This window comes from Convolutriloba macropyga, chromosome 4, assembly GCF_964194025.1.
Source record: "Convolutriloba macropyga chromosome 4, txConMacr16.3, whole genome shotgun sequence".
In the NCBI taxonomy this organism is placed as follows: Eukaryota; Metazoa; Xenacoelomorpha; order Acoela; family Convolutidae; genus Convolutriloba; species Convolutriloba macropyga.
The window spans coordinates 74,399,553-74,420,551 of NC_134471.1; the positions used below are offsets into that span (position 1 = coordinate 74,399,553).

At 36.7% G+C, this 20,999-nt stretch overlaps 1 protein-coding gene across 5 annotated transcripts in view; it reads right to left on the reverse strand.

The window, feature by feature from the left end:
- Positions 1-20,999, reverse strand: part of LOC142337894 (uncharacterized) — a 164,393-nt gene that overhangs the window by 49,247 nt on the left and 94,147 nt on the right. For all 5 annotated transcript variants that reach the window (XM_075387516.1, XM_075387515.1, XM_075387514.1 and 2 more), the window contains 5 exons: positions 6,919-7,154; positions 6,299-6,573; positions 2,523-2,666; positions 1,109-1,255; positions 257-605 (listed from right to left, as the gene is read on the reverse strand). In XM_075387516.1, the coding sequence (XP_075243631.1) occupies positions 257-605; positions 1,109-1,255; positions 2,523-2,666; positions 6,299-6,573; positions 6,919-7,154 (1,151 nt within the window). The remainder of the gene's footprint in view (positions 1-256; positions 606-1,108; positions 1,256-2,522; positions 2,667-6,298; positions 6,574-6,918; positions 7,155-20,999) is intronic.

The window sequence follows — 20,999 nt, forward strand, 5'->3', positions numbered from 1 at the left end:
ATTGTAAGGAAGTAGGAGCGCAATAATAGCCGCCTGCAATTGCTGACGCGGCTATTAAATATCCAATTAACATGTTTTTTATAAGGACAAACTTTCTTTCGCGCAGTTCACATTAGTCGTGCAACAAGAAAACCTGACCGTTGATGAAAATCTTTATTAATAAAGTTTTCGGCCGCAAAATTTGTCCAAAACATAAAAGCAGAACGATTTTTAGGGCTCCACAAAAAATTTTGAGCCGGGTTGTTCCTAAACTAACCTCAATGTTGTTCTGATCTCATCACTTCCAAACAGCTTGGTGCTAATTTCGACAGCGGCCGTGTCTCCAAACTGTCTAGAAACACTCCACTGCTTCCAATCTAAAGTGTTCATGATGTTGAAGATGTAAATATCCTCCACTAAATACAAGTCATTCAGGAAGTTCAGCTCAGTTAGGAGGAACTCGTGTATTGCACTCTGTTCTTGTATCGTATATCTGGGCAGGCTTTTCAGCAGTTTCTCCGGCACTGTCTTGTCCCATCGTTGCTCCGAGAGGTCAGGAAACTCGCCTTCAGTTGCCAAACGAGGGTCCAGGCTGAACCGGTTCAGAACGCTTGTTGACGTATCAACTGAAAACAATGCACAGTAAAATCTATTGTACTATTAAAAAAAAATTGATAATAAACTGTAGGTGCTAGCTTATAAGAAAACGCAAAACAAATTGTTTTTTTTTTTAAAGATCACAATGCGCAGATACTCGTTTTTTTTTTGGGGGGGGGGGGGTTCGAAAACACCAGCTTTCTCCGATTACCGTAGATATACAAAAATGCGGGTTATCTGCTGTTTACCGCGCGGAGTGGTGTGAAAGGGGCTGCAATGCCGACCCCCCCATTCTCTATCTACCGTTGACTTGCGCTATAGTTAGTTCATTTTACTTTGTTTAACTCACTAAAGGAAGAATAGAGATAAATCAGTACCAAATAACGTCAATAAAGACAAGGAAAACTCATTTATTAGAACTTGCTGTGATTTAATATTGCAAAGAATCACAATAATAACCGCGAAACGCAAATACAGAAATTGGAAGTCATTCAAGGAACCCAGCAGGGCATGAATAGTACGTGGATCTTACCATCATCATTGATGGATTCAAGACTCTGTCGCACCTTCTCCTGTGGTCCAGAACCAGACAGATCAGGTGTACTCTTAGTCCTCTGGACATTATTCAGGAACACACTCCCACTCCCAGTGCTATATGGTCGAGGTGCCACTCCCGAACCTAAACACGAGAAAAAAACTCATAAAAGACAACTGGAGGTTCAATTAAAGCTGGCGTTGACTATAGAAAATGGCAATAATGGATGGTATGGAGAATTAAACATAACCGACTAACGTCGGGCGAATTGCTCTCAAACGACTGGCGAGCGGTTGACTTCGACGGTCGCCCGGGGGGACAAAATGGTGGGGGGGGGGGGGGGTGAAATGAGTTTACGGTTTACTGAAGCTCCGCAGCTTCAGTAAACCGTAAACTCAAGCGCCCAGTGAGGCTCTAAAAGAGTAAGAGAGATACTTAATGCCTCAGGATTCACCAGTTTATCCATCCCGTTTCTTTCGATGAAAAGCCAAATCACTCCAGCACAACGCCAAATCACAACGCCAAAAAACGTTCATGAAAACTGTCAGAACTTGGCCATATATTACGCAAATCTGCGGCACAAAGTTCATGAACTAACACTTTGTGGGAGAAATAAAAAGAAGCTATATTGTTTTTCAATTTTGAAAGAATGATACATTTAGTTCCATAAGCTTTGATGTGAGATTGTGATACTCAATAAAAACAGTAAAATGGTATTTTTCGGATTTTTGCGTTTGTGTTCGGCTGTACTTTTGGAAAACTTACGAGGAAAATTTTTGAATATTTTGATGAGGTACTTAGACTTGGCGCCGGTTGAAGGTTCTATTTTGGAATGTCAAATGAAATTCGTTTGACTTTCATTTGACATTCCAAAATAGAACCTTCACCATCTTATCTTTCATTTAGAAAATGTTTTTCCTCTTTTCGCCTCGATGTCCAAATATATTAAAATCCCGTTCGCGCTTAAATATTTTCCATATTCACATTAAGCTACTTGACAAATGAGCCAATTAAGCTTTGTAAATTTCTTAGTTAACGCGAAGAAGAAGTCGCCAAGCCTAAGTACTCCATCAAAATATCCAAACGTTTTCCAAAATTTTCCTCGTAAGATTTTTAAAATTTTCCCATGTTTTAAATTCTGTTCTAGGTTATATTTTCATTTCTCATCAAGCTAATTGTGTATAGAAAAAAATATTCCGCTGAAATCTAAGACATCAGATTGAAAATTGCCTACCTCAAAAATTTGGAACTAATTATTAAACCCTGAGATAAACAGAAGTCATTTTCCTTTGTTATTAGTATTATGACGTAAGAAATGACAAGTAACCTAAACATACTGGAACATGAAACGTTTTGAAAACTACAGTTAACTTTTATAACCTATTTATTCTTCTCAATTTAAATATCCCACCTGTAGCACGACCCATCCTGGAAGAGCTGTTCGGATCTGTACGACGAGGCAGAGTGCCACCAGACGTGTTGGGCCTCAAAGTGACACCAGAGCTGGTAGTCGACAACAGAGAAGACGAGGGGGAATGGTCGGAATCACCGCGTACTAAAAACAACACAGGAAAATTCTACAAGGACTTTAGAGCTTAGAGGTATTCAATTCTAGTTCTGCCATTAGCCTTTTTGTTCATTTAATCAGAATGAACCCCTCAAAATATAGAAAAAAATATCAAGAAAGACAAATAAACTAAACACAGCGGGAAAAAGGAGGATTTTGTGTATTCGTCGAATCAATTTGAAGCTCGGATTTTGCTTAAACTGTACAAATTACTTGATCCCACTGGCAACTAAGAATATTTTATTTGCTTTAGGCATGCTAACTCTTCACGATCAGGCAAAATCCAGCGGTACCTAAAGAGAATTAAATTTTCAAAAAAGCCAATGACGCATTGATTAAAACGTTCAACTTTTGAGCGACAAAATTGTAGGTGGCGTCAATAGTATTAGTTGATCTCAAAAAGAGGAAGCATAAAGCACCTAACGTCGGGAGAAATTAGCGTATGCTTAACTGAAAGAATAGCGCTAGCTCAATTGAGAGAGGGGAACAAGATCAGAAAACGGCAAAGCATTAATAGCATTTAATGACGGCTTGGAGAGGGGGTGACTGAAGTGGTGGCGTCTAAAAAGCCAATAACTTGCATCCCTCCATGCATGAATTTGTCTGCTCAGCAACTTTTGTAACAAAATTGTAGATTTTTTACGGACAAAAACTTGCCCATAAAGGGTGAAAAGCTTAGAAGTTACTCTTGAATCTCTAAAATTGCTGCAAATTGGATTCCGCAGGGGGATAAACCAACTTCGGAGTAGCATGTGTAGCATCATGGTTTCTCAGAGACAAGCAAAAGAAGGACTTCAGCGCTATCAGGTATTAAACCTAGTTCTGCCATTAGCCTTTTTGTTCATTTAATCAGAATGAACCCCTCAAAAATTTAAATTATCATGAACGACAATTAAATTAAATACAGCGGGAAAAAGAAAAACGTTAGCGAGAATCATAAAAGTGGAAGAAATGGGCAAAAAAACTTCAAAACAGACATAAACTGACAAAAATTGACTCAAATTTACTCTAATTGCTTTAACAAAAACAAATCTTAAAAGTTATTAATAATCAAATTGATAGACAACCAAAAGTGCTAGAAGAACTTGTTTTCACTACACAACACACCAAACACTATTACAATTTGAGGAATAGAAAAATTGCAGAAAAAGTTTAAAACATGGCAAGTAAAAATAGCTAAAAACTGACACCAAAAGTGTAAAATTCACTTCAGACGGTAAAAAAGTTTCCAAACGCACTATTACCAGTTTAGATAATTGAGAGAAACACTTTTGACTGAAAAAGTTGGAGTTAAATCTATAAAAACTGTCAAATAATCGACATGAACAAAAAACCACGCTCTCTTCTCTCAGCTCTTCAGCAATTTGACCTAAATCTTTGTTTTCACGTATTTCACTTCCTGTTTCAAATATACTCCGACAAAATTACCGATCAAAAATAAAAAGACACTCCACTAATACACCTCTTCGAGTCGTAAAAAAAGAGCGCCCAAATACAATTCAAATTCTTGGAAATTGCAACAACGAAGAGAAGGCCATCAAGAGAAGGCCATCAGAGTTATATTGTTTGCGGACGATACAAACCTCACCGCAATCAACAAAAACGATAATTCAGTGGAAGAAGATCTGCAAAGCATCAATAATTGGTTGATTGCTAATAATTTAATACTAAATATGGATAAAACAGTACAAATGAATATGAGGAATCAAAATAGTGCTTCCAAATCAGTGTTTAAGTTTGATGATGTTTCTATTGAAGTTCGAAATCTCTGTAAGTATCTCGGAATCTATGTTGATAGTAAATTAAGTTTTCAATCACATATAGAATATATTAAGAAAAGACTCTCAAAACAGTGTGGTATTATATGTAAGCTGCGTCACTATGTACCCCGTAAACAGCTAATTGATTACTATCGAAGCAATGTTAACCCAATAATTCAATGCGGTATTTTGGTATATGGCTGTTGCAGTTACTCGTCGCTTCTACCTATCTACATTCTGCAGAAAAAAATTTTAAAATTCATTTACTTCAGGAAAAGGTCAGATAGTTCTAGGGACATTTTTATCTCTAATAAATTACTAACAGTATTCGAGTTCCATGTTTATGAGCTGCTGAAATTTGTCCTGAAATCATTGATAAAGATGCATAGCGAAAGCTATCTAAATGAACTCTTTGAATATGAGCATAGTATCAGAAACACCAGAAGATCTACCAAAAACTACCTAAAGATACCCTCCTTTAAAACGCAGTTTGAGCGCTCCTCTATTTCATATCGTTGTGCAAAGCTATTTAACACGCTAAGAAAGAATGAAGTTCTAGCACCAAACATTAAAACCGAAATTTGGCAAAAAATACCGCTATTTTATCATAAATTTAAAGAAGGTTATTTGCTAAACAATGAGGAGCTGGTATCCTATATTTTTAAATAGTTTATTCCGTATCCACCCTCAAAATATTTTTTCACCTATTTCTTTTCCATGAACTCTTGTCAAAAAATTGTTGCGGCACTTACTTTGTAAGTGCCGAGGCCTCAAAAATGGTATTATTTTTGCACAATAACGAAGTCTACGCATAGAAAATTGACGATAAAGAATCGAATTGCAGGAAAAAAAATTCTTTTTTCTTTTTAAAAAATTTGCCAGTAATCAGTGGCTCTCTCGTTAAGCGTAACACAGCATACAGTGTTAGCGTTAGTTGGTAATGAGTCAAAAGAGAGAATCGTTTTGAGCTTAAAACCGCTTTTTTTTAAAAAAAAATTATTTTTCTGTTTTCGACATCAAAAATTTATTTTTTCTTATCGTTTTCTCTTCTGAGCTATTTAACTTTAGCCAGGGCAGATACTAGGTGGGCTTAATAGCCCCGTTTATCTGTCCTCTCCGAGATACCAATTGATATATATTATGAATTATATAATGTATTATGTAATTAATTAAATTGTTCATAATTTTTATGATACAGGAGAAATTTATTCTTTCTTTCTTTTTCTTTCTAGCCCCAGCTATTGCTATGCGGCTATTAAACAGGTGAAAAGGCCACAAGAAACACATTTTTTATCTGTAAGAATTCAGTTAGATAATGAATTATAACTTTATTAGCAATTTCAGTGCACGGCTAATTGTAGCCTATTAGAACTTATTTCGACTCATTATACACTAACTAAAATCAGTCACAGAAAAAACCAATCGAAGAGATCCCAATATGACAAACAGTTGATGCAAAAAAAATGTTTGATAATGATTTTCGCTGAATCACTGTATAGAAACTAAAAGGTGTACGCCTCTACGAGAACTGCTCAGTAACTTGATACCCTCTGGGCTTTACCAATTTATCTTGTTTTTGGGGGACAAGCAGTCATATGGTGAGACGCAAAAAGCTATGTCCAAAAGTAGTACGAAAAATCGGAAAATGTTTGCAGCGAACTTTGTTTGAGAGCACTTCAAATCTAATCGGATATATCTAACCCTGGCTCGTGAGCTTTCGGTTTGATTTAAAATCAGACCACTAGAACCCTTCTTAGGGTTGCGCGAAACAACAGGATTGGTTGTAAGTTTAAAATGGAACCAAAAATTGGCCTCAACAAGAAATATTTGGAAAATATCTTTGGTGAGTTGGCTACTCACCAACGGTTGAGTTTTGAGAGGACATCGAACTTCCAGGGGTCAACAATGAAGTGGACCTGCCATGTTTAAATGATCCCTGGTGACTCCCTCCCCCTCCGGACCCGGCTGAGCTCTGTCGGGAGTGGAAGGCGGGTTGGTGCTGTTGGGATGTAATCATGTAAGGGTCCAGAGACTCGTTGAGTTGTGTGTTGTCCAAAGTAGAATTTGAAGGAAAATACTGTTCAGAGTTGAACAAAGGTGATGCTGAATCTTTTTCGTCTTCCTCAATTATGGAGCTAAAACAATGGATATTTATTTTTGAATCCATTACAGTTTTTTTTTGAAGTTCCTAATAAAAAACTTATTACTAGTTACTGGCAAACGGAATTCCTCATGTTGAACCAATTACCATAACGCCCCATGTTTGGTAGTTACGCAAAAGATTCACTATGCGCTAAAGATGATCATAATTACCTAATTTAGCATTCTGTTTCAGTTGAGAGTTCAAGTTCATTAATGTCTCAAATTTTGAATACTGATTTTGGTATTTCTCGGGGTAATCTTATTTGGTTTTCCCAACAATCTTAAGAGGTAAAATGTCACTGTAACATGGTGACGTCATATGAATTGAAAGAACTAACCCATTGTGCATGTGAATATAATCTGCAGAAGAGAGACTTCCGGATTGAAATACTCCTCCAGCCCCTCCCACTCCACCACTGTTCAGCCCAGTACTCGATGCCACTCCAGCAGTATTCAAACTAGTCAGACTCTTAGCACTATATCTGGCCGATTGACCGAACGATCCACTGTTACCTCCAGAATATGAATTCCGAACACCTAGGCGACGTTTAGCTCCTGCCGCTGGTATTGAAGTCTGAAACGAGAATGACAGTTTCCTGAGAATGTCCCTTGGGTTGAAATTCAAAGCATATATAGTTTCCTTAAATGGAGAAGTTTTTGCAAATATTTATCTAACATTCACTCGCTACGAGCAGCCAACTTAAATTACTGCCTTCTTTGCCCCGGGTAAACGATTTCTGTAAACTAAAGATGAAAATTTAACCACTGTAACTCAGAAGTCAATTTCTCAAAAAAATTAAAACAGCTGTGACGCTAGATCTGTTGACTAATACAGCAGAAGACTAGAAAGAATACAAAAAGTAACCAGACCATTGCCGTGCTAGTTTAAATACTTAACAAAACAGCCAGCGGCCAAAAATTATTATCTTAGACTTAAATAACTAACTGATTTTCAGTTAAAACTGCTCAGACTAAAATTTGCAGATGCTTAAACAAATCAGAAAGTAACTGCTTGTAACTCAAGCATGAGCTAAGTATGTTTTGAGAGCTTAGCCATTGCCTTAAAGTTTCTGATAAAAATACGAAAAATGAAAAATGATGCAAAAAATTTTATGCTACAAACTTAGATGACGTCAAGGATCTTTTCAACAATTGCCCCCTTTTGCAAGGGGGGTATTCTTGAATAGAATTTAAGCGAGCAATTTATTAACCAATCAGAGATGACTAAAAGTTTTCTACGTATGCGCATACTATGTTGAACTCTTAATAAAATAAATACGCATTGCTATGACAATTAGACAAATAGGAATACAAAGCGAAAAGAGTTTCCCACTGACGGGTCGGTGGGAGCGCTTCGCTGCGATAATCGACCCGCGATTTCCTGATTACATGCCACAGGGCATGAAAGGCATGTCCATGAAAAGCGTTCCGCAATTGTGCTCAATTACGCTCCAAAACTGTAGGCCAAGTGATATTCTGGTAAAGTACAGCAGAGAAGGCGGCGATTCTCCACTAGGTATCAAAAAGGGGGGGGGGGGGAGGGGGGGGGGGGCAAGGCAATTGTTGAAACGATCCGACGGCACTATACGACTTTATGGACACAGCGGTACATCTACTTCTTGAAAGCTATAAATTTCCCCAAATTGTTAAAATGGCAAAGTTCCTTCATGGCTCCGATTCTTCGCCACTAACGAAAACGCAGTAGGAACAAACTACACGGAAAATGACCCTGACTTGATTTTTTAATCATTGTCGACAAAAATATTTAATCAACTCACCCAATCAAGAACAACACTAGAACAATGAATGCGTGAATTGCAAGTTACCATACAAGAAAATGACTTTCTTGTATGGTAACTTGCAATTCATTTAAATATCCATTTAAATATAGTGAAACAATCAAATTGCCTAGAAGTCAATAACTAAAAGAGTCTGTTTGAATAGGTTGGAGGGAATTTGTTCTCAAGGCGCAGCAAAAGAAAATTTTTTATAAAAAATGCGTATATACCCATACCAACAGAGCTCATTCTCAAAGCTATCAGATGAAAAAAAATACAACCAACGAACGTTTGAAGAATTGCTCTCGAGCGACTAATGAGAGCTGCGGTCAATTGCAGCCTGTTTCGATCGGGGCGGGGGGTGACGAGTTCGCTAGAGAAGTTCACTAAGAGCTTCAAATGACCATTGTTAAGATCTAAAAGCGAATGAGAGAAAAAGAACATTAAGATATAGTTGCTTAAAAAAATTAGAAGGTTTTTGAGTAGGCTTGTTGGGGGGGGGGGGGGGGGGGGTGAGTGGGTGGGGGATTGGGGCGTGTCTGTGTGCGGGGGGTTGAGGAACGAGAAGGGTGGGGAGTTGATGTAGGTCTGGGTGGGGAAGTGAGGTAAATGTTGGTGGATAAATGTGGTTTAGGATAAGGTAGGTGGAAAAGGCACGTAGGTGCGGAACTATCTAGGGTGGTATCTGTAGGTAATTTGAATAGGACTGTTACGGGAGGAAAACTTAACATAACCATAATGACCTCACAATAACCTAAACTCTCGACCTTAAACATTAAGGGCAGCATTTCTCAGTTTATTTACTCGAAGCAACGCTACTCTTAAAGTTTGGTGTTTAAGAGCAGAGGTCGACGTTCTACAGAAGAAGTCACTGATCGAAAACAGAAGTCAAATTTCAACTTCTGACCAAAAATAATTCAGCAGAAAGAAGTTCCATACCAACATTCATCTTCGAGTTGTAAAAAGGCATAAGTTTGCCGAAACAAACATTGTTCAACAGCTATTAAAAGTAACACGGCCATCAGATTGCCAGAATAGCTGAGAAACATGCTTGCATGCTGTAGAAGACAGACAACAACAACAGGTACAAAAATAGGTTGAACAACAGGTACAAAAATAGAGTGCCTTTTAAAACCTAAGCTGGTTTACGTTGGACAAAAAAGCTCTCGAACAATTGGTGACGCAGCAAACAATTAGGAAGGGACATAGGCTACAGTTTATTTTAATGTCACCAAACTGGTGATTGAGGAGGGGTTAGAACCAGCGACCTCTAGGATACGAGTCCGTGACATTAACTGCCACACTACAAGGGTTACGAATGTTCATCGCTCACAAACAGTTTCACTTGAGCCAAAAAAACTTAACTTCCGAAGGCACGCAATTCAAAGCAATAGAAAAAAATTCGAGCGTGATTAAACATTCTAAGTATTTTAAAACTTGTTAATTTGATCAATTTGAACAGTATCCAATTAGTAAATCCAGAAAAACACTTCTCACCCTGCACTTTTCCTTTAAAAAATACAGAAAATCAAATTCTTCATCAACCTGTTCAAATTTTGAAGAACAGTTCTCCGATATTACTTTCACTTGTCACAGTAAAATTTCGAGAGCAAAAATTCGGTAAAATGAAAAAATCGTAAATTAAAAAAAATCTGGCTGAAACGAGGTCCTGAGGAATTCAACATCACGTATTTTCAATTAACTACAGCTGGTTATAAAAATGAAAGAAACTTTGACGATGAACGAATCCGTCATCATAGGTGCATTAGTTAAGCGCTTAACTAAACATTGCCGGCAGATTGCCGGAAAATAGCCACCGTTGATGCGCTAGAAGCACATCCGGATTGAAACAGAAAAAGAAAAAAGAGATTGAAGTTGACAAAATTTTTCCCGAAGTTTCAACTTACTTCAGCTTCTAAACTGAATGTTATTAAGCTTAATAATAAAAGCAATCGCTCTAATGAACTTTGAACATAACCGACTAACGTCGGGTGAATTGCTCTCGAACGACCGGCGAGCGGTTGGCTTCGTCAGTAGCTAGCGACGGTTTAGTGAGGCTAGCATTAGATTAATTGAAGGGGGTAAAGTGAGCGCAGCGGTGGTGTACCACAGCGGGGGTACAAAAGTCGATTGGGGGGACTGATGTGGGATCAATTTTTAAGAACCGCCCTTCACACCATAAGTATAAGTCTCCAAAACAGTTTCTGTTAATCGCATACTTGAAGATTGGCTGGCTAAACGGCTCTCCAAGACCTAACCTATCTCCAAGACATAAAAAGTTTTGTTGGCCAGTAATGATCGTTAAACTCAGTAAAGGACAAAAGTATTTAAAAATTTGGGAAACAAAAGCAAATTTTAACAAAATCTCGCTAAAAATCACCATACTAATATCTTAAGAACCATTTCATTGTCTCAAGAGACTATCCAGTATCCCTGTTTCAAGCCTGAAATAGTTTCACTGGCTCATAATGATCCATACAATTGTAACATGTATAAAAATTTGAAAAAGTTTTTAATTTTATTTTAAAATTATACTCATAAACACTGATCACCGTTCCATTAGCTCTATAAAGTATGCAGCAGCTTATTATCAAACGGCTTGGAGAAGGTCTCAGGGCCCCTGGTAAGGGAAAAAACTCAAAAACATGAAAAAAATGCAATTTTAAATTCCTTTTCAATTTTGAATTGCTTAAATTCGTAATATTAAAATCTTGAAAAAAAACCATTACATATGTAAACTATACTGTAACATTCTATCAAACCCTAGAGGAAACTCCGTGGCTCTTGACGCTAGAGAAAGCCAAAAAATTCAAAAAAAAACTTTAAAAAATTGCAAGTTTTTTTTTCAAAAATTGCTCAAACTTGTGATATTAAAAAGTTGAAGAAGATGAACCATGACAAACCAAAATTTTCCAGTAACTTGTTATCAAACCCTACCGGAGGTTTTCTGACCCTTGAGGCTCAAAAACCCTGAATAATGACTAAATGTCAAAAAATTGAAAAAAAAATTCAAAAATTCAAGATGAAAAACTTGCAAGAGATTCCATTTCATCTCGAAATTATACAGTGCTCATTTTGAAGCCCTAGAGGAAGTTCCTTGGCTCTTGAGGCTGAGAAAAACCATAAACGACAAAAATTTTCAAAAAACTTGAAAGAAAAGCAGTTTTATCAAAAAATTGCTCCAATTTGTGATATTGAAAAGTTGAAAAACTGTTTCCTGACGGATAAAAATTTGTCAGTAACTTAATATCAAACCCCTTAGGAGTTTTTCTGTTGCCTTGTTCTGAAAAAACCTGAGCAAGGACAAATAAATGTCAAAAAATTTGAAAATAAACGTTTTGTCAAAAAAATGCTAAAATTCGTGATGTTAAAATATTGAAACCATTCCATTACCACTAGAAACTATGCAGTAACATATTTTTAAAACCTAGAGGAGGTTCCTGGACACACAGGGCTAATGAAAATCAAACAATGTCAAAAATTTTCGAAAAGCTGAAAAAAAAATTGCAAAATAGTATAAATTTAGCTAGCGGTTGTTCGTCAGTAGCTAGAAACGGAAAGGGGGTGTGCACCGAGGGCTGATGGGGGAAGGGGTGGGGCAACAGTGCGTTGGGGGTGAGGGGGTAACAGCGCGTTGGGGGTGGAGCAATAGTGGTGGGGGTCAACAATGGAGGGGTCATCAACAATGACAATGTCATAGAAATTGAAAATTGCAAGAATTGAAAAAAATGAGAAAATTTGTGGTGGAAATCTTGAAAAACATTCCATCACCTTTCCAAACTATACAGTAACCTATTTTCAAACCATAGAGGAGGGTCCTTAGTTAGAACAATTACCTTGAGCTAAAGTTTGTCATAATAAAAAATTTAAAGCTATTCCATGGCAAATAAAAGTTTTTCAGAAACCTATTATCAAAACCTTACGGACGTTTTCTGGCCCCTGCGTCAGGCAAGACGAGAATAATGAAAATGTCAAAAATTGAAAATTGCACGTTTTGTCAAAAAAATTCTAAAATTCCTGATGTTAAGATCTTGAAACCAATCCACTACCACTAGAAACTATGCAGTCATCTATTAAAAAACCCTAGAGGAAGTTCCTTGACACCAAGGGCCGAAAGAACTCAAAAAATGACAACAACTTTCAAAAAGCTTGATAAAAAATGAAAATTTGTATAAAATTGTGTCTTTTTAGCGATCAGTTGTTCGTCAGTAGCCACGGTGGGGGGATGCACAGGTGGTGGCTGATGGGGAGGGAGGGGGTGGGCAACAGTGTTGGTGGGGGGCAACAGCGCGGTGAGGGCATGCAATAGTGGGGCGAACAGTGAGGGTGTATCCAACCTCTAAGAACCGCCCTTCACACCATAAGTATAGGTCTCCAAAACAGTTTGAGGTAAAACAGCTGAAAGGCTCTACGAGCACTTATTGCCCGCTGGGCGCTACCTGTTTATATGGTTTTTGAGGACTAAGTCAAAAGCGGCGGACGAAAAATCGGTCAAGCAAAAAATTGCATAAAAAACACCGACAGACCTAATATAATTGCTAAAAACTTCGTTTGAGAGCAATTAATAAGCTAACGCCCCATGACTTGGGCTTTATCGATTCATTCCGTTTCTTTTGATTTTGCTCTTTTGACATCGACCGAATTCCCTACAGTGCGTAATTCAATGCTTGAAAGAATTTAGAATCTATTCAGTTGAAACAGAGTGAAGTAAGTCAGAAGTCAAGTTCTTGACCAAAAGGTAAAAACATAGCAGGAAAAGTCCTGACGTACAATTCAGAGAATATTCACTGACCAAACAAAAAGCTAGACCTAGAACGGACTATGAGTGAACTGGGAAAACCGTTTTTAAAAAACAAAACAGGTAAAAAGTACAGAAAACAGAAAATCCATGTCAAAATGCCACATGCGAACAAAAACCACTAGCGATAAAGAGAAGTTTCGTTCAAACAAAAAACTATGTCTAGAATGAACTATGAATGGATTGAAAAACCCATTTAGAACAAAAATCCGATCCAAAATATCGAATAAACATACCCGGCAGATTGCCGGAAAATAGCCGCCGTTGATTCCAATAAGCATGATTGGGATTGAAAGAATAGAAGATATTGAAAAAAAATTTTTTTTGTACAAAAACATTTCTTAAGTCCGATTTATTTTGATGGCATTTCGGAGTTGAACATACTTCTGATTCTTAGAGAGAGAATACAGGGGCTACTATCAATGACAAGAAGCATTAGAGATGGTAACTAAGACTTTTTTATATTGACTCTGTTCATTTTGAATTGCTTTGCTCAGCAACTGATGTTCAAAATCAACTCAGCAACTGATAGCAGAATGAGAGAAGAGAGAAACTAGCCTAGAGAAGTCAAAAAGATTTCACGCAAAATGTTGAAAAGCGGCAAAATGAGGTAAAGCGAATCATTTTTTTGTTCGACGAAGTAAAAAAAAAAATTGGAGCGCTATAATAGCTGGCTGAGAAGATGAGGGAGGTTATTAAAAACAATATAAAAATCTGCTGCATGTGAACAAAAAACCACTAGCGAGAAAGCGAATTTTTGTGAAAACACCGAGGAAAAATTTGACGCCGCAAAACGACTCGCTTTTTCGCTCCATTTCCTGTTTCGGCGTGACGAAAATCACTACTCCAATTTGACTTCAAAAATCATGAAAACATGTGAACAGATCTTAAAAAAAAAGACAGCATCCCCATATAATTCAAACTCTTTGAATTGTAAAAAGGAGAGCGCCTAAATAATAGCCGTTTGAGAGGCTGACGGCGGCTATTAATAAGGATTTAACAACCGAGTAGAAAACAACGTTTTTTAATCGTACCCGCTGCAGAATACCTGTACACAAAAATAATGCCATTTAACCAGCTTTGTTAAAAATAGCTGATTATTTGTGCTCCTGTGGTAGATTTTGCAGATTTAGCTTAAATTAGAAAGAACGAACTAAACCAGATTTAGGTTCAAGTAAATTTTGAAAGTTGGTTGATCATTGTTGGTGAGATACAGTTACTTACAGGTAAGAGAAATCCAAAGTAGTAAGGAATATTCTCCAAAGTTAGCTCGCACAATTATATCGTCACAAAAAAGTCTTCAAATAATAGTTAAAGTTGTCTTTATTAAACAATTTTTGTACAGGCACGCTTTATAAATTTGCAGTTATTGCATCCGCAAAAAATGTTGGTTAAATTGCGATTGCTGGTTTAAAAAATGTTGTTATGTTATCATAAATTGCGATGCTCAATTAACCAGTAAAGAGAAAAAACTGTGTGAACATTTGGTAGTTACCTGTATTTACAAATGTCCGAGGGAACACGCAATACCTTTTGGCTCAACTTGACCACTGAATTAGTCAGGTTGACGTCAGAAAAGCAACACAAAGAAGCCAAGATTCGATAATCTTATCGCACAATAATCGGGGATTAAAAAAGTGTTCTCTGTTATTAGCAAATTTGAACAAAAACACTTAGTACAAAAGAGGCACTGACCAAACGTAGTCATTAGTGGGTAAAAACAAAATTCTGATGTCAACAGTTTGTTTCGAGTTCTCCATTGAAGAATTTAGTGCACATGTATTGAGTAATTAAAGTTTAATGATAGCAAGAAATTTCATGCTTTCAAATAATTTGGGACAATCTCATATAATTTAAAATAAGGGATACAAAAACCTATCAAAAATGCGGCATGCAGGTTTAAAGACAAGCCATTTGAAATTGTAAAAATTTAACCAAACTTTTATTTCGAAAGGTATGCTAAGTAATAAAAGCAAAACTTTTCTCGAGCTCAAAACTTTAGGTCGTAAACTCGCTTAAATCGAAACAACAGCTCATAAAATTCAAACCTTGTGAACAATAGAACCACTTTTACATTCAAAAAGTAACCAAACGCGTTACAGTGTTCAGAATTAAGATAAACTTGACAGAATTTGCACAGAAACAAAGGCTCAGTTAAGTTTACGTAACAACTAAGGCATACTTCAGTTCAATTCACTCAAACAAAGTTCAGTTTTCACTTTCATTACTTTCGGTCCAATTTAATATACCTCTATCAAATTACAATTGGATAAAACGAATCAACGGCCTCCTTGACTTTTCAACATTCGCAGCCGCAAATTGGACAATCAAATTGTTACAAAACAACAATTGCAACTTTGAATAGATAAAAATTACACTCAAAACTTGTTAAAGTAAAAAAAAAATTCAACCGCAAAATTCAGCTCTTAATTTTGACTTCATGTTGAGGTGAAAAAAAAGTCAGAGCTCAATTTGTAAACTTATTGATCAATATTGGATAATAAATTGACGCCAAAAAACTAATTTTCGAGACGTTAAAAAATCTGCAAAATTTGAAATCAAAACTTGTCAAAAACTTACTTTGAAGCTGTTTCCAAAATGTACGTTACGATTTAGCAAAGATATACAAATGTAACAAAGTGTAATAGCCTTTGAAAGGACGGGACATTAAAACTTGACAATGAACGGAGTAAAAAGAAAATCTATTTAAACAATGACCATTCAAGCTACAGTTGTAAGATAACTAAAAATTATGGTATGTGTGTGAACAATATACGCGACCACACATTTTTTCACGCGGTGGTCGAAAGCGGCACAGAATGCGTATAATATACACTTATTTGCCATAATTAAGCAGAGAAGACTCGTGCTGTCATTTAAGAGTGGTGGCATTAAGAAAATATTACGAATATCTTTGGTGCATTCTTGGTGAGCAAACATACCAATTTGGACTATCAAATGAACAGTTCAGCAGCACATGCAGCATTAAAACATTCAGAGACTGAAAAACTATGAAAATAACAACATAAAAACTATGAAAAGATAATCTGAGATCACTTTTGGCTCCAAAAACTAATTCATATGCAACCTTATTTTGATTTGAAACAAAGACAATCCTAGACAATTTATAAATAAATGAATCAATGAATGAAATGAAGTTGTAAATAAATAAACAACAGAAGTTTAAAAGAGTTTCAACGTAAAACCCACTCAAACATTGAACCAAAACCAGTAAATTTTACTGAATGACGATTAATTACACACGACTACTCGTACACAACAATTACTGATAACTATTGATCAGATAACCTTGACTGACACCTGCCGTCATGATGTCGTTAAAAGGCCGCGAAAGGGGCATACGAAAATGATGAAATTGTGAAAATATTTTGATAAAAACCAGAAAAGAAGGATGCTAGTAATGAAACGAAAAGTTAGAGGCAGTGTATGAACTTTACAATGGGATCAATGCATGGCAACGTAGTTTAATTAAGTATACAAGCAAAAAAAACCAAAACTAAAAATTATTTAAGTATCAAGCAAAAAATAATAACACAAAAAATTTAACTTAGAACAGACAAAGTATATTATACAGAAAACTCCAAGATAGATTTCCGTACTTAATCAAATTCTGGTTCGCAATGAACGCTTCTGAGAGAACTCGATCCTTCTGAAGCTGTTCTTTAACCAAAGAAACCAGTTAAGGGGCAAAATCATTAGTGAATCAGAAACACGACTCTGAATGTAGAATTTAGTTCATGCGTGGTTTCTTTTATTAGTTGACGCTTTTGTTAATCACAATTTTATCTTTCACACCAAGAAATTTTGCGGGTAAAATAAATAGATCCGATTTTTTACAGGTCTCAAATACAAATATGCGTCCTAACACTAGGGCTAACGAAACAAACACTTAGGCAAAGATAAGACCGAATTAGCACACAAATGACCAACAATACCAAAATGAGTGTTTTGCAAGGTAAATAACACCTGATAAGAGGCACACAAAATTGTGGCGCAATTTGGGGCAAGGCAAAAAGACCAAGATTATTCGGGTTTGAAATCTTCGAGGTCATTCACATCAAAACTTAGCCCGTTGAAACTATAAACAAATGAAATCAATTTATTGCACTTAATTTTTTTCAGTTAAAAACTGAACTTAGTGAATTGTCATTATTGGCCTTGTTCCATATTCCACTTTATTCGTCAGGCTTTGATAAATTATAGCTCACTCGCGTTATAGACAACAAAATTGTAAAAGCCCGACTCGGAAAGGCTCCAATAAAGCTACCTCCAGTGGCTGGAAAAACGCCACGGGCAGAACACATTTGGTCAAGACACGTCTCCAAGATCAAGACAAAGAAACCAACAAAGAGAGGCAGATCCAGCAAGGGAAAAAAGTCCCTCGCTGTGAAGCCAAGCGAACAACAACAGCAGCAAAGCGAGCAACAACAGCAGCAAAGCGAACAACAACAGCAGCAAAGCGAAAAACAACAGCGTCAAAACGAACAACGACAGCATCAACCAACTTACGATAGCGACTTGTCAGTGGATGGAAGAGGTGAGCAACAGGCGCTAATGGAAATAAAGAGTACAAAGTGAGCGTCCCTATGCTGAATAAAAGCTAACTCTAATTTAAATTACATAATTGTCATGTGTGTGCTAGTCCGGTTTAAAAATTATGTTATCAGAATTGAACACTTTACCCCTCATTTTTTGGCTTATCGCTCTCGAACTCATCGGTCTCATAAAACATGTAAATATTGGTTCTAAAAGTTTGGGCTAGCATTGTCAAGTCTGTTGTTGTAATGAAACTAAAATCATCTGGGCCATTAATAAGATGGGCAGCGCCCATCTGTTTTAATAAGTGGCGGTCCGGGACTTCTTTTCCTAAAGAACGAACTAATTCCTAATTTTTCCGCCTTGATTAGGGTTTCCGGTCAAAATTGTGCTAAGTGAAGCGCATACGCATTTACAATCGGGATCAACAGTGTCCACGGTTTTAGGGATAAAGGATGTAGGATCTAACGAAGGGGCGTTCTTGAAGCATTTGTTTTCCAGTAACGGCCTTTCGTTAATAACTACGCTTAACTCGTTACAAATTCTGTCAAGTGTAAGGCGAGAAACATGAACCAAAGGGCCGGTAAAACGCCGATGAATGATTTGATCACCGCAATAATCACAGTTACGTACTACCTCCCGAACGATGGGCTGGGCTCCCTGGACATCGTAAGATTGTTTAACAAGCCGTTCGAGCTTAACTGCTTTAAAAAGCTCGTGGTCCCGATGTAATTTTTGGATGATAATTTTCGCATTCCTGAAACGCAACACTTTGAATCCAGTCTTTTTTATTAATAAGAATTAGTTTTGGTTTGTCGAACCGACTGCATAATTGTTTAAAACGGTGCCTTTTCTGTCGATTAAGATTGACATCGTGGAATTGATCCACGACAAGGAAAATTGAGAACCGATTGATATAATTGGAAATCCATTGGCATTTTAAGTTAGTAGCTGAATGAACGCTAGTAGTAATTAAGGTATAATGAATCGGTGATTTGCTAGTTTACTATTGTTTGCATAAGTTCAATGAGCAAACATGAAATGGTGTGCACACTGATTCCTTGACTGAGTTCTAAGAGCCTGAAATATCGATCTGCCACTCCCTGGTACAGCTTCAGAGTTCCTAATTGATCCAAAACTAAGCGTCCATAATTCCATCACCCCCCCCCCCGCAATTCCTGAAAACCCTACTTCAAGCCCGATTGTCCTGAAATTTTGACCGGTCAATCCTGGGACAATTCCTTACGCATTGAGGAAAAAAACAGGCTTTTTCCGGTACCCAGGCATTGAAGAAAAAACAGGCATTGAGGAAAAAAACAGGCTTTCTTGTGGCCTTTAAAGTAAACAAAGAAAAAGATAGACGAGCTTCTTATTCTTTTTTGAAAGAAATGACACTTTTTCCAGAGTCAAAACTCTTTTACCAAGACCTCGTTCAGAGTTGAGATAAATTACCTTTCAATCCCAAAGTATTAGCGCTGAAACTGTTTTACAAGGGAAAAAGGGACAGAAAGAGCTCAGTTTTCTTTTTCTTTTTTATGACCCTAAGGAAAGAGTGAAAAATTTATTTAAAACTAAACATTACTCCAGCCGAAATGGGAAAGAAAGGTACCATAGTTTAAATCGGATGCGTATTCGTTACTCGGAGAGAGTAAAAACAAGCGTGCGTAAATTTGCACGCATATTGCTCAGCATGAAACATGAATTGTGCCATATTCTGAAATTATCAAACCGAGTTAAACACGCAGCTCCGGTCATCTCATACATTCACATAAGATAAGTTGCACCTTGTGACTGACCTTCTACGCCCACTACTACACTTAGACGTTAGGTCAAAATGTTCTAAAAGGAACGACACGTTTCGTATTGCTGATATAAAAGTGATAAGATTGAGTACCCTTAGGCACAAGAAAAACGCTCAGAGAGATTTGCGAATCTGAAAAGCAGTGTTTCGTCAAATAAATTACATATCTGATAAGTTAAAGTTTGAGAGACAAAGTTGACGCGAGTTCACTTTTCCTAGGTTCCAAGAGTGTTGGAAAAAAGTGATTAATCCACCTTTCTGATTAGGGTAAATTACTCTGACTTAGTGGAATAGGGATTCCTCCAACTGTTGTAAGTTATAAAAATTTTTAGTTTTGAATAAAAGGACTATTTGATTGTGTTCATTAATCCTCTACTTCGTAATTACTTATTCTGGGATCATCCTTAGCTTCAATTCTTTGATTCAAAGAACTGATATATACGTGGTTGTTTTAATAGCTATATTTCAGATCACGAGTACAACACATCACAACAGATAGCCACAACAGATCACGAGTAAATATAGAATCGTGTTTCGCTCTTAAGCCGCGCAGGACAATCCGACGAGTAGTGATTCTATACTATGAGATATCACTCCATCGTATAGAATTTTAAAGACAAGGCACTATAACTCTTTAGAGCTAAGTCACGAGAATTAAATTTCTATAAACTTAAACATCACTGCATCGTATATAATCACAGCCAAAACAGATTGTAGAAGACCGAGTGTCAAAAATAACACCTAAAATTACGAATGCCTTAGCAACTGAAGTCCGTGAGAACAGAAAACCAGATTTTGTTATCAATAAAATTGAATGCAATTAAAAATTGAATGCAAGGAGTTTGTGAAATTCATCAATTTAGTAACTAAAATTTCAGGCAACTGGAATAAAAGATTTTTGTGTTTATCCAGTTTTTATTTTTCATTTTGATTTTCATTATTAAGTCTGTTCATTTTCGATTGATTTGCTGAGCAATTCTTTTTTAATAGCACTTTGCGCACAATCAGCAAAGAATGAAACCAGCCTAAACATGACCGGCAAATAACCGCCACTTACGCGCTTGATGAACCTCGGGATTGAAGCAGAAAAAAAAGAGATAGAAACTGATCAATTTTATTTTGTTTTTTAGTCTCAAAAAGTGTTCAAATTTGGCATGCAGTTTCAATTAGATTCTAAAACTATAACAAATTCAGTTTCTAAACTGAAAGCTATCAAGGTTCACACTAGTCTCAGCTAGCAATCACCATAATGAACGTTGATGATCTAATGCACTGTGATTAAATGACAGGGCATTATCGGTTTATCCCTTTTCGTTTGATTTTCCTCTTTTGACTTTGACTGTATTCACTTCATTGCGTAATTCAATGCGTAAAAGAATTTAAAATCCATTCAGTTGAAAAAGTAAGTGAAGTAAGCCAGAAGTCAAACGTGAAAATCATGACTTATGTAAAAAAAACGTGATGAAAAGGTAGAGCGAATTAAAA